Genomic DNA, 22,502 nt, shown 5'->3' on the forward strand with positions numbered 1-22,502 from the left:
GCGTCACCCCATAAGCACCACCACACTCACTAATACATACTGTATGCATCGACATGTAATTGAGAGCATTATGAAATACTAAGTGTTATCAACTTATTTATTTAACTTATTCAACAATTTATTATAAGCAACACAAGACTTTAACAGCCAATGACATTTACAGCTGGGGAGACTGGACTTATTTTCTACTGTTTAGTGTTAATCACCATCTAACTCAGTCAGTTAAGAGCTACCTTTAGCCTTAGATGTTATATGAATATGGTCCCTGAAGCACAGGTTTTATCAGTTGACAATTATCAACAATTAAAAAAAAAAAAACATTATAGGCACAAATACAAATTTACTTTTAGAAATGGTGTTTTTGAAAAAAAATATATTTTAAAATAAATTTTACTGTGCAATTCCTTTCTAATTAATTTGAGTTAGACCGAACTTTTATTTTGGTGGGTTTTAGACATTTGAGTTTCTGTGTGTTTTAATAAACTATTATTATTATTATTATCATTATTATTATTATTAGGCCTGAAGTATACTCTGTGCAATAGTAATATATTTCTGTTATAATTTCTTCAAGTTATACAGAACTTTTATTTTGACAGGTTGTCGTAAAGACATAACAGTTTCTGTGTGTATATGAAACGAATGAATGACGATCAAATGAAATGGTGAAATTCTCATCAAGTGACTCTAATAGCAGCTCTGCGATGAAATGCACATGTGTAGCCTACATCATGTCTCAATACAGTGAAACGCTGAAAACACCACGAGCGTGAGTCACACGTGCTTCTGTGTGTGTGTGTGTGTGTAGTGGAGGAGCACACACTGAGCGCTCATTCCCAGAGACGCGTAGAACAATTGCAGTCTTTTTTAGCTTTAATATTCATAGACACTAGTCCATATCGAGATTTGATTCATTGTACAGCAGCTACTTTTGATTTATTCATTCAAAAATAGCCAAAATCCGTGACGTTCTGCTTTATATAGCAAGTTCCATTTGTGACTGGATTCCGCGATTCGATCCGTCGCTTCGCAAACACAGACGGGGTGAATTTATGAATGAAACTGTGAAAGTTCTGACACAAAACGAAGTTGGTACGTATCCTCACGCTTTTTTTAAGTGGGTATACGCAAATCCTTGGCCTTTTCTAGTGGGTATACGGCGTATACCTGCGTATCACGTAGACTACACCACTGCAACTAAATGAGACAAGGGTGTAGAGTTACATTCAAGCTATTTTAAGGCATGAATAATTTTTGTTCAATACATAATTTCAGTGATCAAAGATCAGTTTTAAGGGATAAAATTATTGACTACAGGGGGACTTTAAGAATGGTCACAAAACTGGCTAAAAGGGTTTCTTAGAAAAGAGCTCGCTAATAGCAACACTGCATTATTAACATTTTTAAACATTTTAATTTTTAATTTTAAAAGTTAGCCTATATGCCTGTGTGATTTATTTTCACTGAAACTCTGTGGAATAGGCTAAATATTGGGGTATTTTAGTTGCGAAGGCCACTGGTCAAATAGCCTACCGAATAAATATATCCACATCTTTATTTCGCATTTTGGAAATCTTCATCCTACAGCTTATTTTTAATGAGACATCGCGCATAAGATGCATCAAATTCAAAACTCTGAATTCCGATGTCCAACGCGCCTGATGCTCAAATGTATCAATATAAAACCATAAATTCAAATGGCCAAAATACTGAAATGGCCAAAATGCTGATAGGCAGGACACAAGGGGTTGGACACAGCCATACATGTTTGTCATAATTGGTCATGACTCATAACACTTCGTCTTTCAGTTTGATATGAGAAAAGTTGGGCAATCGCGATCAGATCAGACGAAGTTGCGCAGCGCTTTTGCGCTCTCGACGCCACACAGTTTCTCTTCCTTTGCCGTTCGCGTTTTGAAGTGTTCGCAGATCTGGGTGTTGCTGACTAAAGAAACAGAAAGCGAAGTGAAGCTGCTGTCAGACTGGAGAGCAGAGAGACGCATCTCCACACTCCGCTTGTATACAGAGGATCAACGCGGACAAACGTGTTTGAGGATGGAGGTATGATTTTGTTTTATGTATCTATTACTTTTTGCCCCTGGGTCCTGATTTGTATTTTTTTTTTATTTTAACTGCGCAAGACATAATATGAATACTAGCAGCCTGTTTGTAGCATGAATCCAGCTGATACTCCAGTTGGCTTAATAACAGTAAGAAATTAAATCAAATGTCTGTCACGTGTGTTTGTATTGACATCTAAGCATTAATTTAACTTCCTAGCAACACTATTATCAATAGTGATAATAATCATATGCCTAATAGGAGCCTATATACTGTAATAGCCTATGTATTATGACATTTCAAACTGCATGAATGTGCTTTAATGACCCGTCAAGCCTTGTTGCAATAATGTTTATGGACAGTTTAAGGGTTGCTGCTTAAATTTATAAGACTCCCTCCCTCTGACAATGAAGAAATGAAAGAAAGTTTGTGTCTTTAGGTTAATCCTTTCATTTGGCACAGGGGGATTCCCAGATGTCCTCGAAAATGTGTTTAACCTTAAATCTCAGTTAGTGGCTAAAGTGACTTGCAGATAAACTAACAGACACGGTAAAATGACTGCTCAGACTGTTTTAACCCCAAATTACCACAAAGTGAGGAAGGAAGGGCCGTCCGTCTGCAGAATATCTTCCTCTGTCTGTGTGAAAAAGCATGAGCTTTGATTTTCCTCTTAGCCACAGGCATTAAAGTTCCTCACGTGGCGTGTGGTGCTCGGGTTGTTACTTCTGCAAGTGTAATCACAGAGCATTCAACTCTTGGAGCTCATCTTAAAAGGGATGTGAAAAGGGGAGGTATGCTTTTCCACAGAAAGTACATGTCTGCACTACCATCAACATGTTTCTAATCATGATCCTAAAAACCTATCTAAAGGCTTTTGCTGGACTGGAATTAGTTTCTTAAACATATTTGCCTGTACTGTATCAAAAAAACAAAAACAAAATAACAGATTCAGCGAACAGAAAGAGAGCAGCCAACAAATGTCAAGTAACTTCTCCAATAATGTTTAACCTATCTATCATGAATATTTAAATGACATAATACAAGGACGTAGATTTGGTGTGAACCTTTGGGTTTTTTTACCTACCCACACATGCAAAGTTTATTACCGCAATTGATTAATAATTCACATAATTCATTGTTTTGTGTAGGAAACACAGGAATTAAGTATTTTATATTATTAAGGCATCTGGAACCTTTTCAGTTTGACAATTTTCTTCACCTAACGTCTACTTCTAACGTCACTTAACATTTTCTTAAATTGAAAATGCCTGTTTCCTACTCTTAACAGATAGGCTATTGTTTTCATTTCTTCAGGCTCTTAATGATATTTTTGGATATCAGAAAGCCAGGTTTTTCCCTAATATCAGACATCATTAGAAGAGAACACATTTTATCAGAGAAAACTATAGCTTGGTCCATAATTCATGAAGGTCCAGAGTTTAATGCTCTGGATTCTCTCTCATTACCATGCTTTTAGGCCAGTGTATGTCGATTAGAGCGCTTCACGCAAATCTTATTACATTTTCGGCTGGTGACTCACACACCACTCATGCAAAATTAAATACAACAGGCTTCAGTCATGTTTCCATTAAACATGGTATAAACGCATAGATCGAAGTCCAGATATTACTTCCGCAAACGTTTACGACACAATGTGAAATATGCGAGGCTTCAGTGAATTGAAGTGTTGCCACCATGTTGTGGAGACGCTGTGTGTTTACCACTGTGAAATCTTCTGCTCAAGTCATGCTTGTGAAGTTGGTTCTAATCGATTGGCTTGGTCATCCGCACTTTCAGAATCTGACTGAGGCTCGAGCTGATACAGTAAAACCGATGACATTGTAATCAGTATTTAACCACTGGCAAAATGGGATATCAATTAAACTTGGCTGCATATACTATATACAATACAATATAAGTGATTTTAAAAAAAAACAACTGGTGCTACTTGACTAGACAAAAAAGAAAAAATGCTGTTCCTTCCCATAATGCACTGGGCATGTTGCCGTCCAAGGCCACTCCCACCAGTCTGCTATGGATACACTTACTAGAGTCAAATACTGCCTTGCTTTAGTAGGAAATACTACTTAGCAAACTTTTATGATGGTGATTATTGGATTATTGGATATTGGATTGGCAGTTTCCGCCAGTAGTGGGCACTCGTGCAACGTAAGCAATGACGTACATCTGAGTGAACGAGACGGAGGGAAGGTAGCGAGTGAAGGGCATGACAATTTTGGACTGGAACATAGTCCAACATAGAACATAGTCAACATTTCAAACTAGATGACCACGAACACAGTGTTTTAGGTCAAACGGAAAGGGGGAAAACTGAACAAATCTGCCGTTCTGTCAGTTCCACCCGAAGCAAAACACTGTTGCGTTCAGGTAAGAAAGCTGTTGCCATAGTGTTCCACTTTCATCATAATGCTGTTTAAAGATATGAAAAAGTATGATATAATTTTAAGTGATAAACACTGTTCTGTTAATAACCCTCTGCTGATCCGACTGTACCTGGGCGGGGATATAAAAATGCAGAAGTATAATCTGTAGTTTTAATGAAAAACCTGAAACTGTTAAAATTATACTTTAACTGTTTGTGTTTAGAAAAGCCTTGGAATCTTAAGCTTGCAATTATGGTAAGGGGCATTTACGGACACATGCTTGAGATGTTTGGCCAATCACAGCACATTAGGTCAGCTAGCCAATCAGAGCACTCTGGGCTTTCCAGTAGGAGGGGCTTTGTAGAAATCTGTGTGTTTCAGACAGACTGGAAATAGAGGTGCTGCAATAATGTATAGTATGTGAAAAATAAGTTTTTTTGAACAATAAATAGGCATGGTAACCTATTCTATTACACCCAATAACCAAATTAACAAACTTTTACAATAGCATCATATGGCCCGTTTAAAATTGTTGTCTGCCTATTGGAATTTAAATATTGCCATGTTGAATTGAAGTCGTTAAAAATAAAATGACTAAAAGGACAGTCAGTTGAATTATGGGTGAGGGTCAAAGGTAATAATGGTTTGGATACAACATGAGTGATTCTGTCCTCTGTAGTCATGCATCAGAGGGTTAAAAAGCCTCACAGATGCATATTTTGGTTACAGAATTCCCATACTTCTGTCTGTGCTTCCATTGTTACTATTATTCTAAAATGTAGAAATTGGTCATAATGAACAAGAAGCTGTGTCCAAACCTATGTTTTGTGCTACTAGTGTACAATGAAAGTTCAATGCCTGGAAAGTTTACATTGATGAGTGAGAGGAAGAGAGAGAGTGAAGGATGACTGAGAGAGGAAACACATGGCAGGTTCATTCCCATGAGGGAAAGCTCTTTACGTAGCACAACTACACAAGCTAGTAGATTAATGTAAAGAGAAAAGAAGAGCTTCACAGAGTCACAGCACTGCAGAAAGCAAGACCATGTGAGAAAGATAAGGAAAATCCCACATGCCATTACGCTTAGAGAACGGGGAGTCCCCTCTGCTTGAGTGCGGTTGGATCTTCATGTTGTGGAAGAAGGAAAGTGAAATCAGTGTAACTGAAGATGTAATAAAGTAGGCTGGGTTTGCCAAATATGTGGGCCACATGTTATATTAAGTAATTTTTAGTAAGCCAACAATACAAGTGCTATTGGAAGCTACCACAGTTACTGTGCCTCAAATGCAATTAATCATAAGAGCACCTGTTATTTGCTACAAATACAGATGGATGGAAGTTTAAAGAAACAGTTAATGAATGTATATTAAAAAAGAAGCTTTCATATGGTAAAAAGACCCATTGAGCACATTGAGCCTGGAAGAGTTTGGTTTGTGTTGTTGAAAAAACTTAATACGGTAAAACCGATGCCATCGTTCCGGAGCTGATATTCGGTTATGGTAACGGGCGTTTTGTTTCAGACACATGATGTAAGCGGACGACCAATCACAACAGACTGGGGCATCTGACCAATCAGAGCAGAGTAGGCTTTCAGAAGGGAGGGGTTTAGAGAGAACAAATCCTTTATCAAGCCGTTTTAGGTACTGTATGAAAAGAGGTGATGCTCCAATGTATATTATGAGAAAACTAGTGTTTTTTTTTACCTAGGATGCATGTAAACCTATTGTAGGAGACCACTGAAACAAAAGGAGCCTTTAAATAGCATAATAAGGGCTCAAAACTTAAGCTTTGAATACAAAAAAACGGTTTTGAAGCTGTAGATATGTAATAAATAAAGAATAAACATTCTGTCCAGCTTATCTTTAGTATTATACAACTTGTCTTTGCTGTCAAACATTGGTATTGATTCCTGTTGTACACCTTGTCAGTGCTGTAATGTTCCCTCCTGTCAGGCCTCATGATGTGGTAGCTGTTTATCCCATTGCTTTGAGTGATGTAACACACAGAGGGCCTTTGTAAAAACACAAGCTGTGTGCCTGAAAGGCCGGCAAAGGCAGTGGAAAAGTGAGATCTTGCAATGATGTAAAATTCAAACACTCATGTTTTCCTGGAATGGCTGAGAGGGAGACTTACATGTCTGTTCTCGTAGTAACAAGACATGAAATGACCATATTACTCGAGTTTTAGCCCATAAGACCACTCAACCAGAGGGAATCAGTCCAGATTACTTATGAATTAATTATGTAAAATCCATTCTCTTCTCTTTACCTCATTTAAACACCATTTTTTCAGGGTTTTTTGTGTATATGGTCCATGTTTTCCCTTTTACCTCATATATAGTGTATATCCTCATGACCCCAATGGGTTTGAACCTTGGCTGAACTCTCAGAGATGTGCGTCCAGAAAGCATGGATTAAAGAAAATGGCATTATATGCATCATGTGTCTACTAATATTGTTCACTCTTCGACAAAGACTCTTTTTAAGAGCGCTCCACTGTGCAGGACATCATAATGTACCATGAGGTCAGCTGTAACATTTTCTAGCACATGATTTAGAGTCTTACAAAAAGTATTGGTATCCGATGGTAAGTGTGGTATGTCAAATAGTTTACCATGGTACTTTTCAAACAGGTCTGGCAAACCTGTAAAGTGTCCATTTAGCATTCACATTCATCTCAGTGGAGGTTTGGACATTGCTAGCTAAACCTTTAGATAAACAAAAAAACTAAATCACTGGAAAAATGGAGAAAAAAAGTGGAAAAATCACTGTAATCCATTGCCTGTAGTGGTTTATTGCTGTAATAAATCATGATAATTCACTGTTTATAGTGTAAATTGTAATGCATTGTCTGGGTGTTTCACAAAACCATAGGCAATTTAGTTTTTTTTCTGTGGTTTCCTCTTGCAAAGGAAGATGATAATCTGAGATATGACCGATGTTGTGTCTGGTGCTCTGGACCAGTAGTTTCAGCTGTCCCTGGAGTGGTTTTGTTGTCGGATCATCTTTTGATTGAGATTTGGTCGCTTTTTTTGCCAGTCAGAGAAACATCTGCTCAAGTAGGGCAAGTAATCACTCACCCTTATGTTGTTTCAACCCTGTAAGACTTTCGTTCATCTTCGGAACACAAATTAAGATATTTTTGATGAAATCTGAGAGCTGGCTCACTCCTTCATAGTCTGCTAGGCTAGGTAATTGCTTCTGCCGGCCCAGAAAAGTTAGTAAAGACATCGTTAAAATAGTCCAAGTGAGTGGCTCAACCTTAAGTTTATCAAGCGACGAGAATACTTTTTGTGTGCAAAAACAAAACAAAAATAATGACGCATGCGCGAGAACTGAGAAGATCCAAGAGCCTCTCTTCCGCTCAGTGACACGTGAAACAAATGCTTATACAATGTTCAGGATAATAATGAAAGAGCCATTCAGTACTGTAATGTCAATGTGTCATGCAAAGCGATTAATTCAAACTATAGTCTTTTGGACAGATCTATGTTGTCTATAGCCTCAAATATACTTTATAATCAAAGTATCATAATAAGAGTGTAATTTTAATGTCCTCATCTGTCAACCTGATGCTGGTCAATTGCAAAGCTTGTGCAAACATATCATTATCGGTCAGATGCTTTACTAACTTCTGTTTTCTCACTGCTGTCATTGTTGATGTGTGTTTATTTTGTTATTGAGAGGAAAGTGTGCATCACATCCCAGCAAGCACTTTTGTGTTTAAAAGACGTATAATAGCCATCCAAACACAGCCCAGACGTCTAGGCTAAAACAAGGCAGAATTTGGGCTGTCAGTGAAAATTTAATAGACATTTAATAAACCATCGCCCAAGAAAGTAATAGACTAGCCATCAATTAGAAAACAAAGAAATGAAATGAGTGAAGAAATGAAACCAAACACCCTGTAATCACTGTTTACTTTGCTTACATGATGGAATATCATATATCTCGCAAGTTATTTTGGCAAAAAACGACATGCAACCAAATTTAAGGTTATTTTGGGTTACTCATAGCCGGACTACATCGGGTCTATAGTTAAACTAGATGGTGAAATGACGGCTATTGCTTGCTGGGATACTTACATATTCATCTAAACGTCACTCTCAGCAAAGTGAATGCCGTCTGGATGTTCGTTGAAAGTATATGTGTCGCTAATAACAAGGGTTTCTGAATTCTATATGTAGTCCCAGAACACTTAAAGATGTACAACTCATGTCCTACTTAAGTAGGTTAAAAACACTCAAATTAGTTCATTGGTTTCATATAAATATGTTTATTTAATTGTAATTAACATTCCTAATAATGAAAAATGTGTCATCATTTACTCATCCTCATTCAATATCTAATTATTGGTTCAAATGGTTTTAGATTTTATGGTCATAATTTAAAAAACAAACAAAACACTCAGTATTATAAGCCAGAAATCACTTTATTGTCTGTATAGAGTTATGTTAATAAGCAAATAAAGCTGCAGGCCTAAAAGTTTCCATAATGTTTCCATGAAATGACCAATACGTTAAAGTTACAGTATTGTATTCATGTACACACAGTGTGTATTTCCAGTGCTTCTCATTCCACAAACTGCACAAGATCTTTCTCCACTGACACGGTTTTGCTGGATGATCACTGACCCAGACCTTCATGAGCCGGTCTGTGGTTTATTTCTCAGGCCACAGCAGCCTAAAATAGAGCTTTCTGTACTCCCACTCCCAAAATGAGCCCATAATTCCCACCCATCCTACAGTCTTATCCAAACATAGGGTTCAAATCATCTCCGGCTTACTGATTTACTGCTCATACTTTGTGTGTCTTGTTTTGTCAACACATTTTACTCTTTTAATTGGAACTGAATGTTTTGACAAAATCGACTTGACTATAATAAGTTCATGTACATTCCTTATGCTACATTTATATAATACAAATACAAATAAATGAGAGAACTATTTTTACTGTGAATTTTTACTATACAATTTTTTTACTATAAATTATTCCAGAGATCTCCATTGTGGTGTTTGTTTCTTATATGGTTCTTTCTCCAGTCCTTTTTACAAAACAACACATGGATGCTTGTTTCCACCACAGAAACTAACTTGCAATTGTGAGTTTATATCTCGCAATTCAGACTTTTTTTCCCTCAGAATTTGAAACTGTGACTTTTTTTCCCTCAGAATTTGCAATTGTGAATTATGCAGCCCAAATTGCGAGATATAAACTCACAATTGCGAAACGCACAAACTCACAAAGTCTGAATTACGAGATAAAAATGAGCTCTTTTATTTTTTGTATTCCGTGATGAAAATAAGTTGAAGTTTCCATTAAAACCAACATGGGTGGGTTATGAAAAAAGCATCGAACTAATTCTTGACTCTATTGTCCTCGTTGTGAAGTTTACCCTTTTTACAGTGGCTTTGTTCTCGAGGGACAGGAAAGAGTTAACAATCATGGGCGCCAAAATAATGAGTCAAGGGGTGGGTGGTCTCAGGGGAATTCTGCTTATCATGGGTGAAGGAAAGGAACTGCAGGAAATGGAGGGAAGTGGATCGGGGGGGAAACACGTCTTCTTTCTGTGCGTGTAAGCACTAATGTTTGCCGTGGTGTGTGATATTAAGTGAGGAAGCAAAGTGAGTGGGGTCACCATGTGCTAATTAAACAAAGTGTTATTAAAATGTGGAAAGTGTTTGTATTTGGGAGATTTGAGAAGAATGTTGTGGGAGAGACACGTTTCTGTTTGCAAAGCCTGGCAGAGGCACATTGAGAGAAAAAGACAAGTGTGCAATTAGAAGAACGTGTTTGAGGCTTTAAAGCATACTCTGACTAAGGCTTTTGTGAAAAATGTTCTTCATTTTTCAATGAAACACTGATATGTTCCTCGTGATGAGAAAGATACAGACTCCCCCAGGCTGTAAGTGTGATGCTGGTCAGCTGTGTTGCTGATAAACTAAACCGTATTTGTTCTTTGATGCAAACAGCTGCTTTGTCCAGAATGCAATACTAGCATACTGCATATTACAAAGTATATACTGTGTATTTAAAAAGTATATAACAGTATGCATAGTGTAAAAATAAACATTGCCAAAAGCGATATGTAGTGGTTAACAATATGGATTTTTCAATAGACGATACGGAGAAATTATGTATAGATGCCTGTTTCCACCTAAAATAAAAATTGGCACTTTATATCTCACAATTGTGACTTCTTTCTCATAAGTCAACTTAATCATACAATTGCAATTTTATATATATATATATATATATATACATATATATATATATAAAATTGCAATTGTATGATTAAGTTGCAATTATGAGATATATATTAGTGCTGTCAAATTGATTAATCATGATTAATCGCGTCTATAAAAAAAAAATTTGTTCATACAATATGTGTGTATATATATTTGTGACTTTCTCTCAATTGCAACTTTATATCTCAGAGTAATTGCAACTGTATCACCTAATTATGACTTTATATCTCACAATTGAGACTTTTTTGTCATAATTGCAACTTTTTTCGCCTAATTATGACTTCATATCTCACAATTGCTCATTTATTTCTCATTATTTCGACTATATTTCTGTCACAGTTATGCTTAGTTTATTGTGTTTTGGTTTTGTTTTTAAAGACTTTTAGTATGTTTCTCTTTGTTTTCTGTTTCCTTTGTTCTGTGTTCCCGATTGTTCCTGGGTTGTCATGGCAATTAGAGCACACCTGTTTGTATTTGAGTTTATCTTGTGTATATATATACACACCTTCACTTCATTCAGTTCTTTGTCCAGTATCATTGGTGTTATTCATGGTTGTGCTATCTTTCTCCTGAGTTTTCCGGTACCTATTGGATTTAAGTATTAAAGACTATTTCCCTGTAATTCCTGAATTTCTCACAATTTGCAACTTTATGTCTCAGTTGCGACTTTATATCTCAAAATTACTAATTTATATCTCCTAATTATGACTTTATATCTCACATTAGCAACTTTTCTCATAACTGCAACTGTATATCTCACAGTTGCATTATTTTTTTCCTCATAATTGTGGCTTTATCTTACAATTACGACTTTGTATTTGCCAATCACAGTTGATGCTTTATTTCTCATAATTTTGACTATATTTCTCACATTTGGATTCTCAAATCTCTGATTAAATAACGAGTCTGGTTAAATATTGAGAATAATCTGATTAAATAATAGAAAGCACATCTAATTGTGCTTTCAGAAACTATACTGAAAACATTCTGCAGAAATAGAGCGGTAATGTGTTTTCTGCCAAACATCGCCCTTCTCTCCACCACACCCCGTCTCTGTGCTTCTGACGTCACCATTTCTTACTTTTGAAAGGCCTTTCATTTTCCAGTTACTGTTAAGTAAGAAAACATGTCTAGTAAAAACAAGCACATGCTGAATTTGGAGGCCATTATTGCATCATGCTTGTCTTATGTAATGGAGCCGTGTGTAAAATGAGCAGTTGGGTGTGTGTGCTTCCCCCCGCAAGCTTCCTCGCTCGTGTTTGGTGGTCTGAGCTTCACTACAGGCCCTGCGGGATCCTGTGTCAATAAAGTGAGATCAGGATACTGGACATCAGGGAAGAACATCCAACAAACGGTCTGCTTCTCTGTTTGCAGGAGGAAGCTCCAGTCAAGCCGTCCGTGGCTCAGCTGGCTGGAAGACTCAAAGGTCATGCACTGCCAATGCCAGGAAACATGGAGGTAGTGGAACATCTGACGTCTTTCTGTTGGTCTCTTATTGGTTGTTCCTAATCAAAATTATATTTGTTTTTATTCATGTTCATAATGCGAATATTACAAAGTTTGGGCGAAATAAAGTGATCATGTATTATATAGCTTATGTTACTGAATTGCAGGTGAAATCTATGAGGAGACCCCCATGTTCTCTGGTGATAAACAACCAAAAAGATGAAGAACATGAACAAGAAAAGGTGCGCATGTAACTTTACTGACATATCGACTCTCAGGAAAGTTGATTTTTTTTCATGCCAGACTGGCAGTATATGAATTATAGATAAATATAGTTGATTTTTTTTCTCAGTAATTTTTTTTTTATTATTATTACATAACAGAACTTCAGTTTTAAGGGGATGTTTACATTACATCATTTTCAAGTAAAAACGGAAAACCTTTTATGCGCTTTGGCCGTTCATTTACACGAAAGTTGCGTTTTGGGGGCCTGAAAACGCAAACTTTTGAAAATTACCGTTATCGTCTCCTTGTAAACTACAAAAATGTGAATTTGTGAAAACGGTGTTGCCATTCGCATGCGTATTACGTGTTCAGTCTAAAGGCACGTAGTGTTTCTTTACACAGTGACATCGCCATCTACTGGCCTGGCATGAATAATACAGAGTTTTTAGTCGTTTTCACAGATCCGTATAAAAGAGGATCATTTTGACAACGTTGTCGACTGTATGCGAAACTTTTCAAAAATGCAAAGGAAAACCGTTTCCGTCTTTAGTACGTCATTGTCATGTAAATGTACCCTAAGTTTACTGAGTTAGATATTAGGGTACAATTACGCGAAAATTATGTAGTAAAAACGGGAAAGTTTTTCCTTTGTGTTTTTGCATTCACGATCCCCATTCACACGGATCTGGAAAAGCGGCTAAAAACGCTGTATTCTGCTGCCAGGCCAGTAGTTGGCGATATCACTTTGTAAAGAAACACTGCTCACCTGTAGACTGAACAAGTAATGCGCATGACGTTACCGTTTTCACAAATTTGCATATTTGTAGTTTACAAAGAGATGATAATGGTATTGCTTTCAAAAACTTGCACTTTGAAAACCGTTTTCAAAAGTTTGTGTATTCAGGCCCCCAAAATGCAATTTTCGTGTGAATGAACGGCCAAAACACATTAAAAAGTTTCTGTTTTTAGTTGAAAATGGTGCAGTGTAAACGGCCTCTTAGCAATTGATTAATGTTAACACACCTTGTTGTACTCTACCTTTATGCCAGTTTTATAGTGAATGTAAAATGGTCTTATTCAATATGTCTTTTAAATAACTGACTTTTCTGGTACAGAAGTCGTCTAACTCTCCTCATCCTCCCAAGATGAAGTTAAAGAGTTCACCCCTCATAGGAAAACTTCAGGTGAGATCTATCTGCTTGATTATCCATTTCATACAAGATCTTAGTTTCAGCACAAGTTTATGATTTGCATTTGAAAGATGCCATCCTAGCAGCATTTTGAGGCTGCCTTTCAATTTCATGTGTCATTTCCGAAGTCATCTTTCATACAGGAAACAGGAAATCTGTCGCATCATAAAGCTATTTGCTGAAATGTATAGTTAAGCAACCTGCATGTATGCTGGGAATTGTTTGCATTTTCAGTGTATTTTAAGGTGCATATGCATCATTAATGGGAATCTTTTCAAATCATTTTTTTGGTAACACTTTATTTCGATAGTCCACTTTAGACATTCTACTAACATATAGTAGCAAAGTTATAGTTAGTAGAATCTAAAGTGAACTTTTTGTGTAAAGGCCAATTTGTTGTCTAACTTTAACACCAACATATCAGTCATCTCTCGATAAATTACAGAAACGTCTGTCTGTCTGTATGTCTGTTTGTGTGTCTGTTATTCGCATATATCTCGAACCGTTAGTCCGATGAATTTCAAACTTGACAGGTGTCTCGCTACGGGCACGAGTAAGTGCAGTGCCAAGTTTGACGTTGTTAGCTTGGAGTTCACTGTGTAGCCTGCTCCCTGAATCGTGTAGTTCAATGTTCCACATTTAGTGTATGTCATTATGTCAGTATCAGTATTTGCTTTCTACCATGCACAAATAAAAATGTCACTGAACTTTTGCTGTGCAATGAGGACTCAAATACACCAAACCAACAATTACTAAAAACACAGACAAAAAATGATTTTGCACGGGCATTTTGCACTAGTATTATATAATTTTGTCTATACCTGCTGTTACATTTATGAAGCTAATATGCAGTAATATGCAGTATATAGTATGCAGTATATTTTTCTACTTTGAAAAATAAACTAGAAGTAATATATATTTAAACAAATGTATCATCTTCCTTAAATCATTATTTTATTAAACTGCCAAAATGTGAAAACTGGACACACATTTTCTTAAGACAAGCAGGTGGTATATAGTGAATATCGTTAAGTTTTCATTATTGCAAACAAAGCCAAGGTTTTTATGCAACTCTTCTGCCTCCTAGAGTTTAAACTGTACAACTGCAAGGCCAATACCTGCACCTAAACCCCACACAGCATCTCTCCTGAGAAGTGTTTAGTTAGTTTGACCTGTGATTGGTCTGTGAAATACATTTGCTCATGAAAGGGACGGGTCTGCACGGTCTCCTCCAATTGGCTCAGACAAGGACTGTAATGAGATAAGGGCTTATCCAGTGCAGTGTAGTGCTGAGCTAGACTCACTATAGCAGCCATCAGGCAGTCATGGGACAAAAGGGTTGCCGTTTCTCTCTCTTCCTGTTCTCTCCTGCACAGGTAGGAGATATTCATTTCAGATATTTTATTTTACAGTGCAAGAAGAGCTCAATCAAGCCTTTTTTTGTGGTGTTTTAAGTTGCTGTTGATTGACGTGTATATATATCCATTTCACTTCAGTCATATAGATAATAGCCTAAATCACCTGAACGTTAAGATTTAGATAATTTGTCGGCTTTCTAGTTTGTTGAGATTAGGCTGATTTATCTTAGGCAGCATCGGTGGAATATAAACTAGTCCAGTAGACTATGAAAGAGGTTAAACATGGGTAAGACAGTATCTGTGTAGTCAAGAAGAAGATTATTTTAAGAACTTAGATAATACTATTAATGGTCTGATTAATGTCTTTTAATCGCCATTTATAGTTTTTTTAAAAGTGTCCCCCCAAATTCTACTGACACTGTCGCACTGACATTAATTTCTATAATTTTTGTGAATTTTACTTTTTACTACTTATTTTTTTTATTAATACAAATATTATTTAAAAAAGATATATACCCTAGTGAATATATATATATATATATATATATATATATATATATATATACACACACAATAAATAAGTTTTTCTTTCAACATATATCTTTTATTTCAGTTAACGTTTATTTGTATTATGGTTTTAGTTTTAGTTAATGAAAATAATCATACCTTGATACCACATCAGTTTCTTATACGGTATGTCTTTAGCAACACACTGCCCTCTGTGCCACCAAACATAATTAATAAGTAAGGTAATTGTTCATATAGTTCATATAGTTCCTACAATTTTATGTTGTCTGATCATCAGTAAGTTGCATTATGTTTATATCTGCATTCTGTCATCCTCTACTCTCTCTATATTGACCTTTAAAAACCCATATCAGTTGACCACTGGCTTTGTCTCTATTAAAGGACATTTTGTAGGAGCATTAAAAACATTATTTTCTTCTCTCTTTCAGGCCAATCTTGCTCTCTCTCCAACTGTCCTGCTCTCCCCACCCAAAAGTCCAGAGTCTAAAGAGCCACCCACAGCGTCCTGTCCCATCAGTCCGTGCCGCTCCGTGAGCTCCACCCTGCAGCCCATTCATCTGTCCTGTGAAGATGAGGCGCCGGTTAGCTTCGAGCAGCCGGTCGAGGGCACTCCACTGCCCAACATCAACAAGGTCAACTAGCTTAATGTCACTTTCAAATGCAACAAGGTTTTCTTCACTGATGTTTAGGAACTTACCTATAGGTATATAGGTAATATATATATATATATATATATATATATATATATATATTGTATACAATGTGACACAAACCTGTCTTTCAGGTCGAAGATTTGGTTCAGATAAAGAAGTGACATTCACTTACATTCAATTCAAAATATTTACACTACTTAAAACACGGCTTATACAAATTCCTTACTTCAGAACAGTGGAAATGTACGGTGCCCCTAAAGGGACACAGTGATGGCATAATAATAATAATAATAAGATGGGAGGAAAATGCAAAGTTTCACGGGGAATGCAATACTTTTTGAGAGAATACAAATTTTCTTGGGGTAATGTAATACTTTTGCGAGAGAATGAAAAGTTTTAAGGGGGAATGCAATACTTTTGAGAGAAAACGTAAAGTTTCATGGGGTAACGTAATACTTTTGAGAGAAAACGTAAAGTTTCATGGGGTAACGTAATTCTTTTGCGAGAGAATGAAAAGTTTTAAGGGGGAATGCAATACTTTTGAGAGAAAACGTAAAGTTTCATGGGGGAACGCAATACTTTTGAGAGAAAACGTAAAGTTTTAAGGGGGAACGCAATACTTTTGAGAGAAAACGTAAAGTTTCATGGGGTAACGTAATACTTTTACGAGAGAATTAAAAGTTTTATGGGGGAACGCAATACTTTTGAGAGAAAACGTAAAGTTTCATGGGGGAACGTAATACTTTTGAGAGAAAACGTAAAGTTTCATGGGGTAACGTAATACTTTTGAGAGAAAACGTAAAGTTTCATGGGGTAACGTAATACTTTTGAGAGAAAACGTAAAGTTTCATGGGGTAACGCAATACTTTTGAGAGAAAACGTAAAGTTTTAAGGGGGAACGCAATACTTTTGAGAGAAAACGTAAAGTTTCATGGGGTAACGTAATACTTTTGAGAGAAAACGTAAAGTTTCATGGGGTAACGTAATACTTTTGAGAGAAAACGTAAAGTTTCATGGGGTAACGCAATACTTTTGAGAGAAAACGTAAAGTTTTAAGGGGGAACGCAATACTTTTGAGAGAAAACGTAAAGTTTCATGGGGTAACGCAATACTTTTGAGAGAAAACGTAAAGTTTTATGGGGGAATGCAATACTTTTGAGAGAAAACGTAAAGTTTCATGGGGGAATGCAATACTTTTGCGAGAGAATACAAATTTTCTTGGGGGAAAGCAATACTTTTGGAGATAATGCTAAGTTTCAGGGGGGAACGCAAAACACACATTTGTTTTATGGGGAAGCGCAAAACTTTTGCGAGAGAACGCAAAGGTTCATGGGGGAACGCAATACTTTTGAGAGAAAACGTAAAGTTTCGTGGGGGAACGTAATACTTTTGTGAGAGAATAAAACATTTCTTGGGGGAACGCAATACTTTTGCGAGAGAACGCAAAGTTTCATGGGGGAATGCAATACTTTTGTGAAAGAATAAAAAATTTCTTGGGGTAACGCAATACTTTTGTGAGAGAATGCAAAGTTTCATGGGGGAACTCAACACTTTTGCGAGAGAATACAATTTTTCTCAGAGGAACACAATCATTTTGTGAGAATTTTTTTGTGGGGAAACACAAAATGCACATTTGTTTCATGAGGGAATGCAAAACGCACATTTTCTCAAGGGAACCTAGTACTTTTGCGAGAAAACTAAGTTTTTCTCCCATCTAATTTTTCCCCATCACTATTTAAATTATAAGTATATGAATAACAAACACGCTGTGACAGGATTAGGATAGCATCAGTAAATAATAACTGGTACTTTGCAAGGCTGTAATCACATAATGCAGTTTATGACTGTGGGTGATTAAATTAAGTTTAACTGGTCATTAAAAACCTGTATATGTTGCAAACTAATGTAATGGCAAAACCTGATCTCTTGAAAGTTCAGCAGTAACCTTTTACAGTCTTGCTGTTTCTCAGAGAATCTGTGATGTGTGCAGAACGAGATCTGATGATATCAGCACGAAGGTGCACGTCCCTTTGCGTGCAGCCAGTATTGTGTGCTTAAGCTCTGAGTAAGCCAATAGAGACTTTCCATGCACTGCCCGAGGACATAACAGGGTTTGAGAACTGTAATCCAATCAGGCCTCTCACCATCTGTACCTCTCCTAAGAGCATTCACAGCAGAAGCCAGCCATGATAGGTGTCGTTTGTACTCTGTTAAAGGAGTATTTAGCTCCTGAACTATGCTGTATGGTTATGCATTGAAAACTATATCCCATAATGCATTTGGCCTCAACTTAACCTTACAATTTCGGTGTGACAAAAGAATTGGTAGTAATATCAACTGCGAATTTAAACTTTTCTTTGACATTCTGAAATGTTTATCATTGCGTATTTCATACTGCATCATGTACTGTTCTTGATTTCACCAAGTATAACATGTTCCTGGATCAACATCTTTGTTGATCCTGGAACAACATTCCAATCAACCAATCAGATTTGAGGGACAAGTTTACAGTTTATGTCAAGTTTAGGCTTGCAAACAGGATTATGTGCTTCTACATCAGTGTCATTCACATATAATTTCCCTTTGATTTTAGGGAGAAGTTATGGGTAGGGTTAGATTTAGGGGTAGGGGTAGGGGTAGGGTTAGGGTTACAACTACATTTTCAGACAGGAATGTTGTTTCAGGATCAACAAAACATGTCTTGGCAAAATCACAGTGACCCTTAAGGTGAAATAGGCAGTATTCCAGCCAACAGGGAACATTTTCAGGACTTTGGCTAACGTTGTCAAGGTTCTTTCAGTTATAAACCAAAGTTCTTCTAGTAACGTTAATAAAATGTTTGTTCAAAGTTATCTGGTCTTTAACAATGCTCTCAAAACGTTAGCACAAAATCATTTTTATACATTTTTCATGAAAAAAAAAACCCTGAAACGTTTTAGTAATATTTTTTAAATGTTTCTACTTTTTCAGAACGTTCATAGAACATTAAAAAATAATGTCTCAATAATGTTTGCAAAATTCTAAAATGGAATGTTCGCCAAACCAAGAAAAAAGTTGAATATCGTATATCCTGTTTATCCCTGATATTTCAGCAATCATGTTGTGTCTGTTTTCTATCAGAATCAGAATGAATGATGCCAGATTTGCAAATAAATCTCAGTTTTGATCATATCTGACCAACAGGTTTGCAAAAAGGTCTGAACTTGTTTATGGTTCAGTTTGCCTATATATGGCTATAAACACCCCTGATGTAGTGTTCACTGCTTTGTCCAGTATGCTAGGATTACATTCCACATAGCTTACTGTAGGTTGTCAATGGTTACTCTGAGTCCAGGTTTAACATAAAACTACTAAATCCTGGTTTTGTTGTGTGTCCTTAAAATCTAGTATAATCCAATGTGAGTCCTGTCAGTGAAGAGCAATTATAGGTGAAGAAGATAGGTAGAGAAGAAATTTGCTTTTATTTCACTTAGTACTGAAAAGTATGGATAAAAATAGTTCAGTGTAATTAAAAATTGATAACTTTTTCATGGGCCATTACCACAGCAAACCTCACCGTCTAAATTTCAGATTACTGGGCGTTTATTTTTGCAATGAATGACTCAATACATTTAGTATCCAGATAAATCATAAATATTTGGTTACAGCCTTAATTTCAGAGTATTGTTTTGTTAGCTTAGCAAAATGCTAATGCCAAAGTGCTGGAATCAATTGGGGCTATTTGTGTGGCACATGAGTTGCAGCTGACGCAAAGTGATTATTTTATTAGGTTCTGTCCTATGGCAGCTAACTAAGTTTTGGAACAACAGTTGCAGTATGTAGTTTATTAAACTTGTGTATGGAATCAGCTTGTACTCGGCTAGTCTGATTTTGTGTATTCACTCCACAGAGTCGAGCTAGGCTGTCTTTCAAGCGCCGGCTGCCCACAAGGCAACACAGGAAGTCAGCAGGTGACGAGGCAAAAGTGAATGAAGGAAATGACTCTCCGTTTCAACCAGATACTCAACTTCAGAATGGGGATGAAGGGGAACTGATTGGTGGGCCTTTGCAGGAGAATACAGCAGATAAAATAGACTCTGCTCAACCCACCAATGACCCACAGGAGGAAAAAGACAGGACAGAGCACAAAGATGTATCCCAAGAAAATGAGTGGACTGAAGTAACCCATACAGGAAAAGTGGAAGAAGTAACTGAGGGAGGATTTGAACCTTGTGACTGTGAACGGGCCCAAGAAGAAGAGAAGGAAGCGAGAGAAGAGGACAGGGCAGAAGTCAAAGATGACAAGGAAGTGCTGGATGCAGAGAACATCTCAGAATAGACGTATAGGCCAAAGCTCATCAAAATGGATTATTTTGCAAGATAAGCATTGCTTTAGCAAACTAGAATTGTGGGAAATTATTCCAGATGACAGAAGAATTAACGGAGTTTCTAAAAAACAGACTCCAGGATGGATGAAGATGGACTCTGTCTGAATGCAAGGATTGAATTCTTCTCTTTTAGGATTGTGGATTTGGGGACTTAATATTGCTAAAGCAAATATCACACAAAAGGATGTTATCAATTCATCCTCGTGGCATTTTACATTTTGGCGAGTTGGCGGTAAATTTGTACGTTTTTGTATGATCTGTTTACGCCTCACTGTGGGTTATAGGTTTAAGGATGGACCTTCATGCTTACTTTTTTCTGAAACGTATTTTCGTACAAATCATATTGTATTATTCATACGAATTTGCCACCAATCTGCCAAAATGGAAAATAGTTATGTTTTCTCAAGAGGTCGGATTGGATTTGAGTTTTTATTTATACTCTAGTCTAGGGTAATTCATATGCCTCGATTTTATTGCTTTCTTATGCTTTCAGGTAAACTTATGATGGATTCCTAATTGCTGTTCAGAAAATGAGAATGCTTTCAGCTTTGGACAGCATTCTCCATTTTGAGAGCACTTTTCGAGCCTTTACCCTATATGAATGATCATGTTATTTAGTTTAGGACTGAAATAAGTGTTTTAAAAATCTCACATGCCTCTGTGACAGGCCTAGGCTCTGTAAATAGCAAAAAAACAGGGCCGGCCTGCACTTTTTTGGACAGTAAGAAAACTAACCAATCAGAAACGTACTGTACCTGTCAATCATTTTGAGTGTTTGGGTTCGCCGACATTGGTTTGGCTGGAGGGTTTATGGAGATTTATGTGTAGTTGAAGTTGCAAAATCAGAAGCCACTAACTGCACTTTTACGTTCTGATGGTTATTGAAGTTTTTTGTTAAATCTTGCGAGCATGGTAAACAAGCTAAATACAAACAAAATAGTGACAGAGATATTGCAAAAGCCAAATTTACCTGCAGTCTCCATTGCTATGCAAAAATATTGTATTTTTAAATGAAAAAGCCTGAGATGTATCACTGTGACTGCAACGCTACTGTACTGCAATTACCTTTTATTATCCGTATAAGACTGAATAAAGAGCTTTATTTACGCTTACCAGATGCTTTCCTTTATTACATACAGCTGTAATTTAGGGTTAACGGTTTGTAAATGTTAATCTCGATCAATTATATTTGCTCTTTTTTCATATTTCTTGAAAATTGTCATTTACTCACCCCATTGACAACTTCTTTTCTTCAGTGGAACTCGAGTTATTTTGCAGAATGGCTTTTTTTTTCAATACAATGACAGGTAAAAATCCCAAACAAATCTCTTAAATATAGATTTTCCATTGAAATATTACATATCAAAATGGCAACTGTGATTGGGCACAAGACATGTGAAAACCAATGACAGAACTTTGGTTTGATGTCTTGCCATGGTGTATTTGAATGAGTTCAAATTAATTTGGACTTAAAGGGATATTCACCCAAAAATGAATATGTCATCAAGTCGCGCCAAACCTGTATGAATTTCTTTATTTTTGCTGAACACAAAAGAAGATATTTTGAAGATTATGGGTAACCAAACAGTTGATGGGCCCCATTGACTTCCATAGTATGTTAAAAAAATAAACAAAAATACTATGGAAATAAATGGGGCCCATCAACTGTTTACTGTGGAAGCCCTGAACCACAATGAAAAAAAATTACGATAATAATTAGTAGCATTTCGAGAATAAAGTTGAAATATTTCGAGATTAAAGTCGAAACATTAGGAGAATAAGTCGTAATATTTTGAGAATAACAAATTATAAGAATTCAGTCTTCCATAAGTTCTTTTCTTCTTTTTTTAGTAAAGAAATGCGCTTGTGAAGTCGAACTGCCTCGGACAAGGATTTAAACATAGTAGCTTTTATCTGGGTTTTCAACAAAAGGTGCATAAAGGTGCATAAAGGATTTACGGTGAAGAGGGAGACAGTAGGCTACGGTTACTGTTATTGTTCTCGACCCAGATGGTGTGCCTATAGATGAGCATGAAGACTCCG

The 22,502-nt window shown here is 36.5% G+C and overlaps 1 protein-coding gene across 1 annotated transcript; it reads left to right on the forward strand.

The window, feature by feature from the left end:
- Nucleotides 1-1,738: 1,738 nt before the first annotated feature.
- Nucleotides 1,739-21,571, forward strand: LOC311297213 (uncharacterized protein). The gene is made up of 6 exons (XM_084419429.1): nt 1,739-2,061; nt 12,067-12,150; nt 12,306-12,380; nt 13,479-13,547; nt 15,868-16,071; nt 19,982-21,571. The coding sequence occupies exons 1-6, from the start codon at nt 1,816-1,818 to the stop codon at nt 20,408-20,410; spliced, it is 1,107 nt and encodes a 368-aa protein (XP_084275555.1). The 5' UTR covers nt 1,739-1,815; the 3' UTR covers nt 20,411-21,571.
- The last annotated feature ends 931 nt before the right edge of the window (nt 21,572-22,502 follow it).

The sequence above is a fragment of the Rutilus rutilus genome (assembly GCF_951802725.1).
Source record: "Rutilus rutilus genome assembly, chromosome: 9".
Classification (NCBI taxonomy): Eukaryota; Metazoa; Chordata; class Actinopteri; order Cypriniformes; family Leuciscidae; genus Rutilus; species Rutilus rutilus.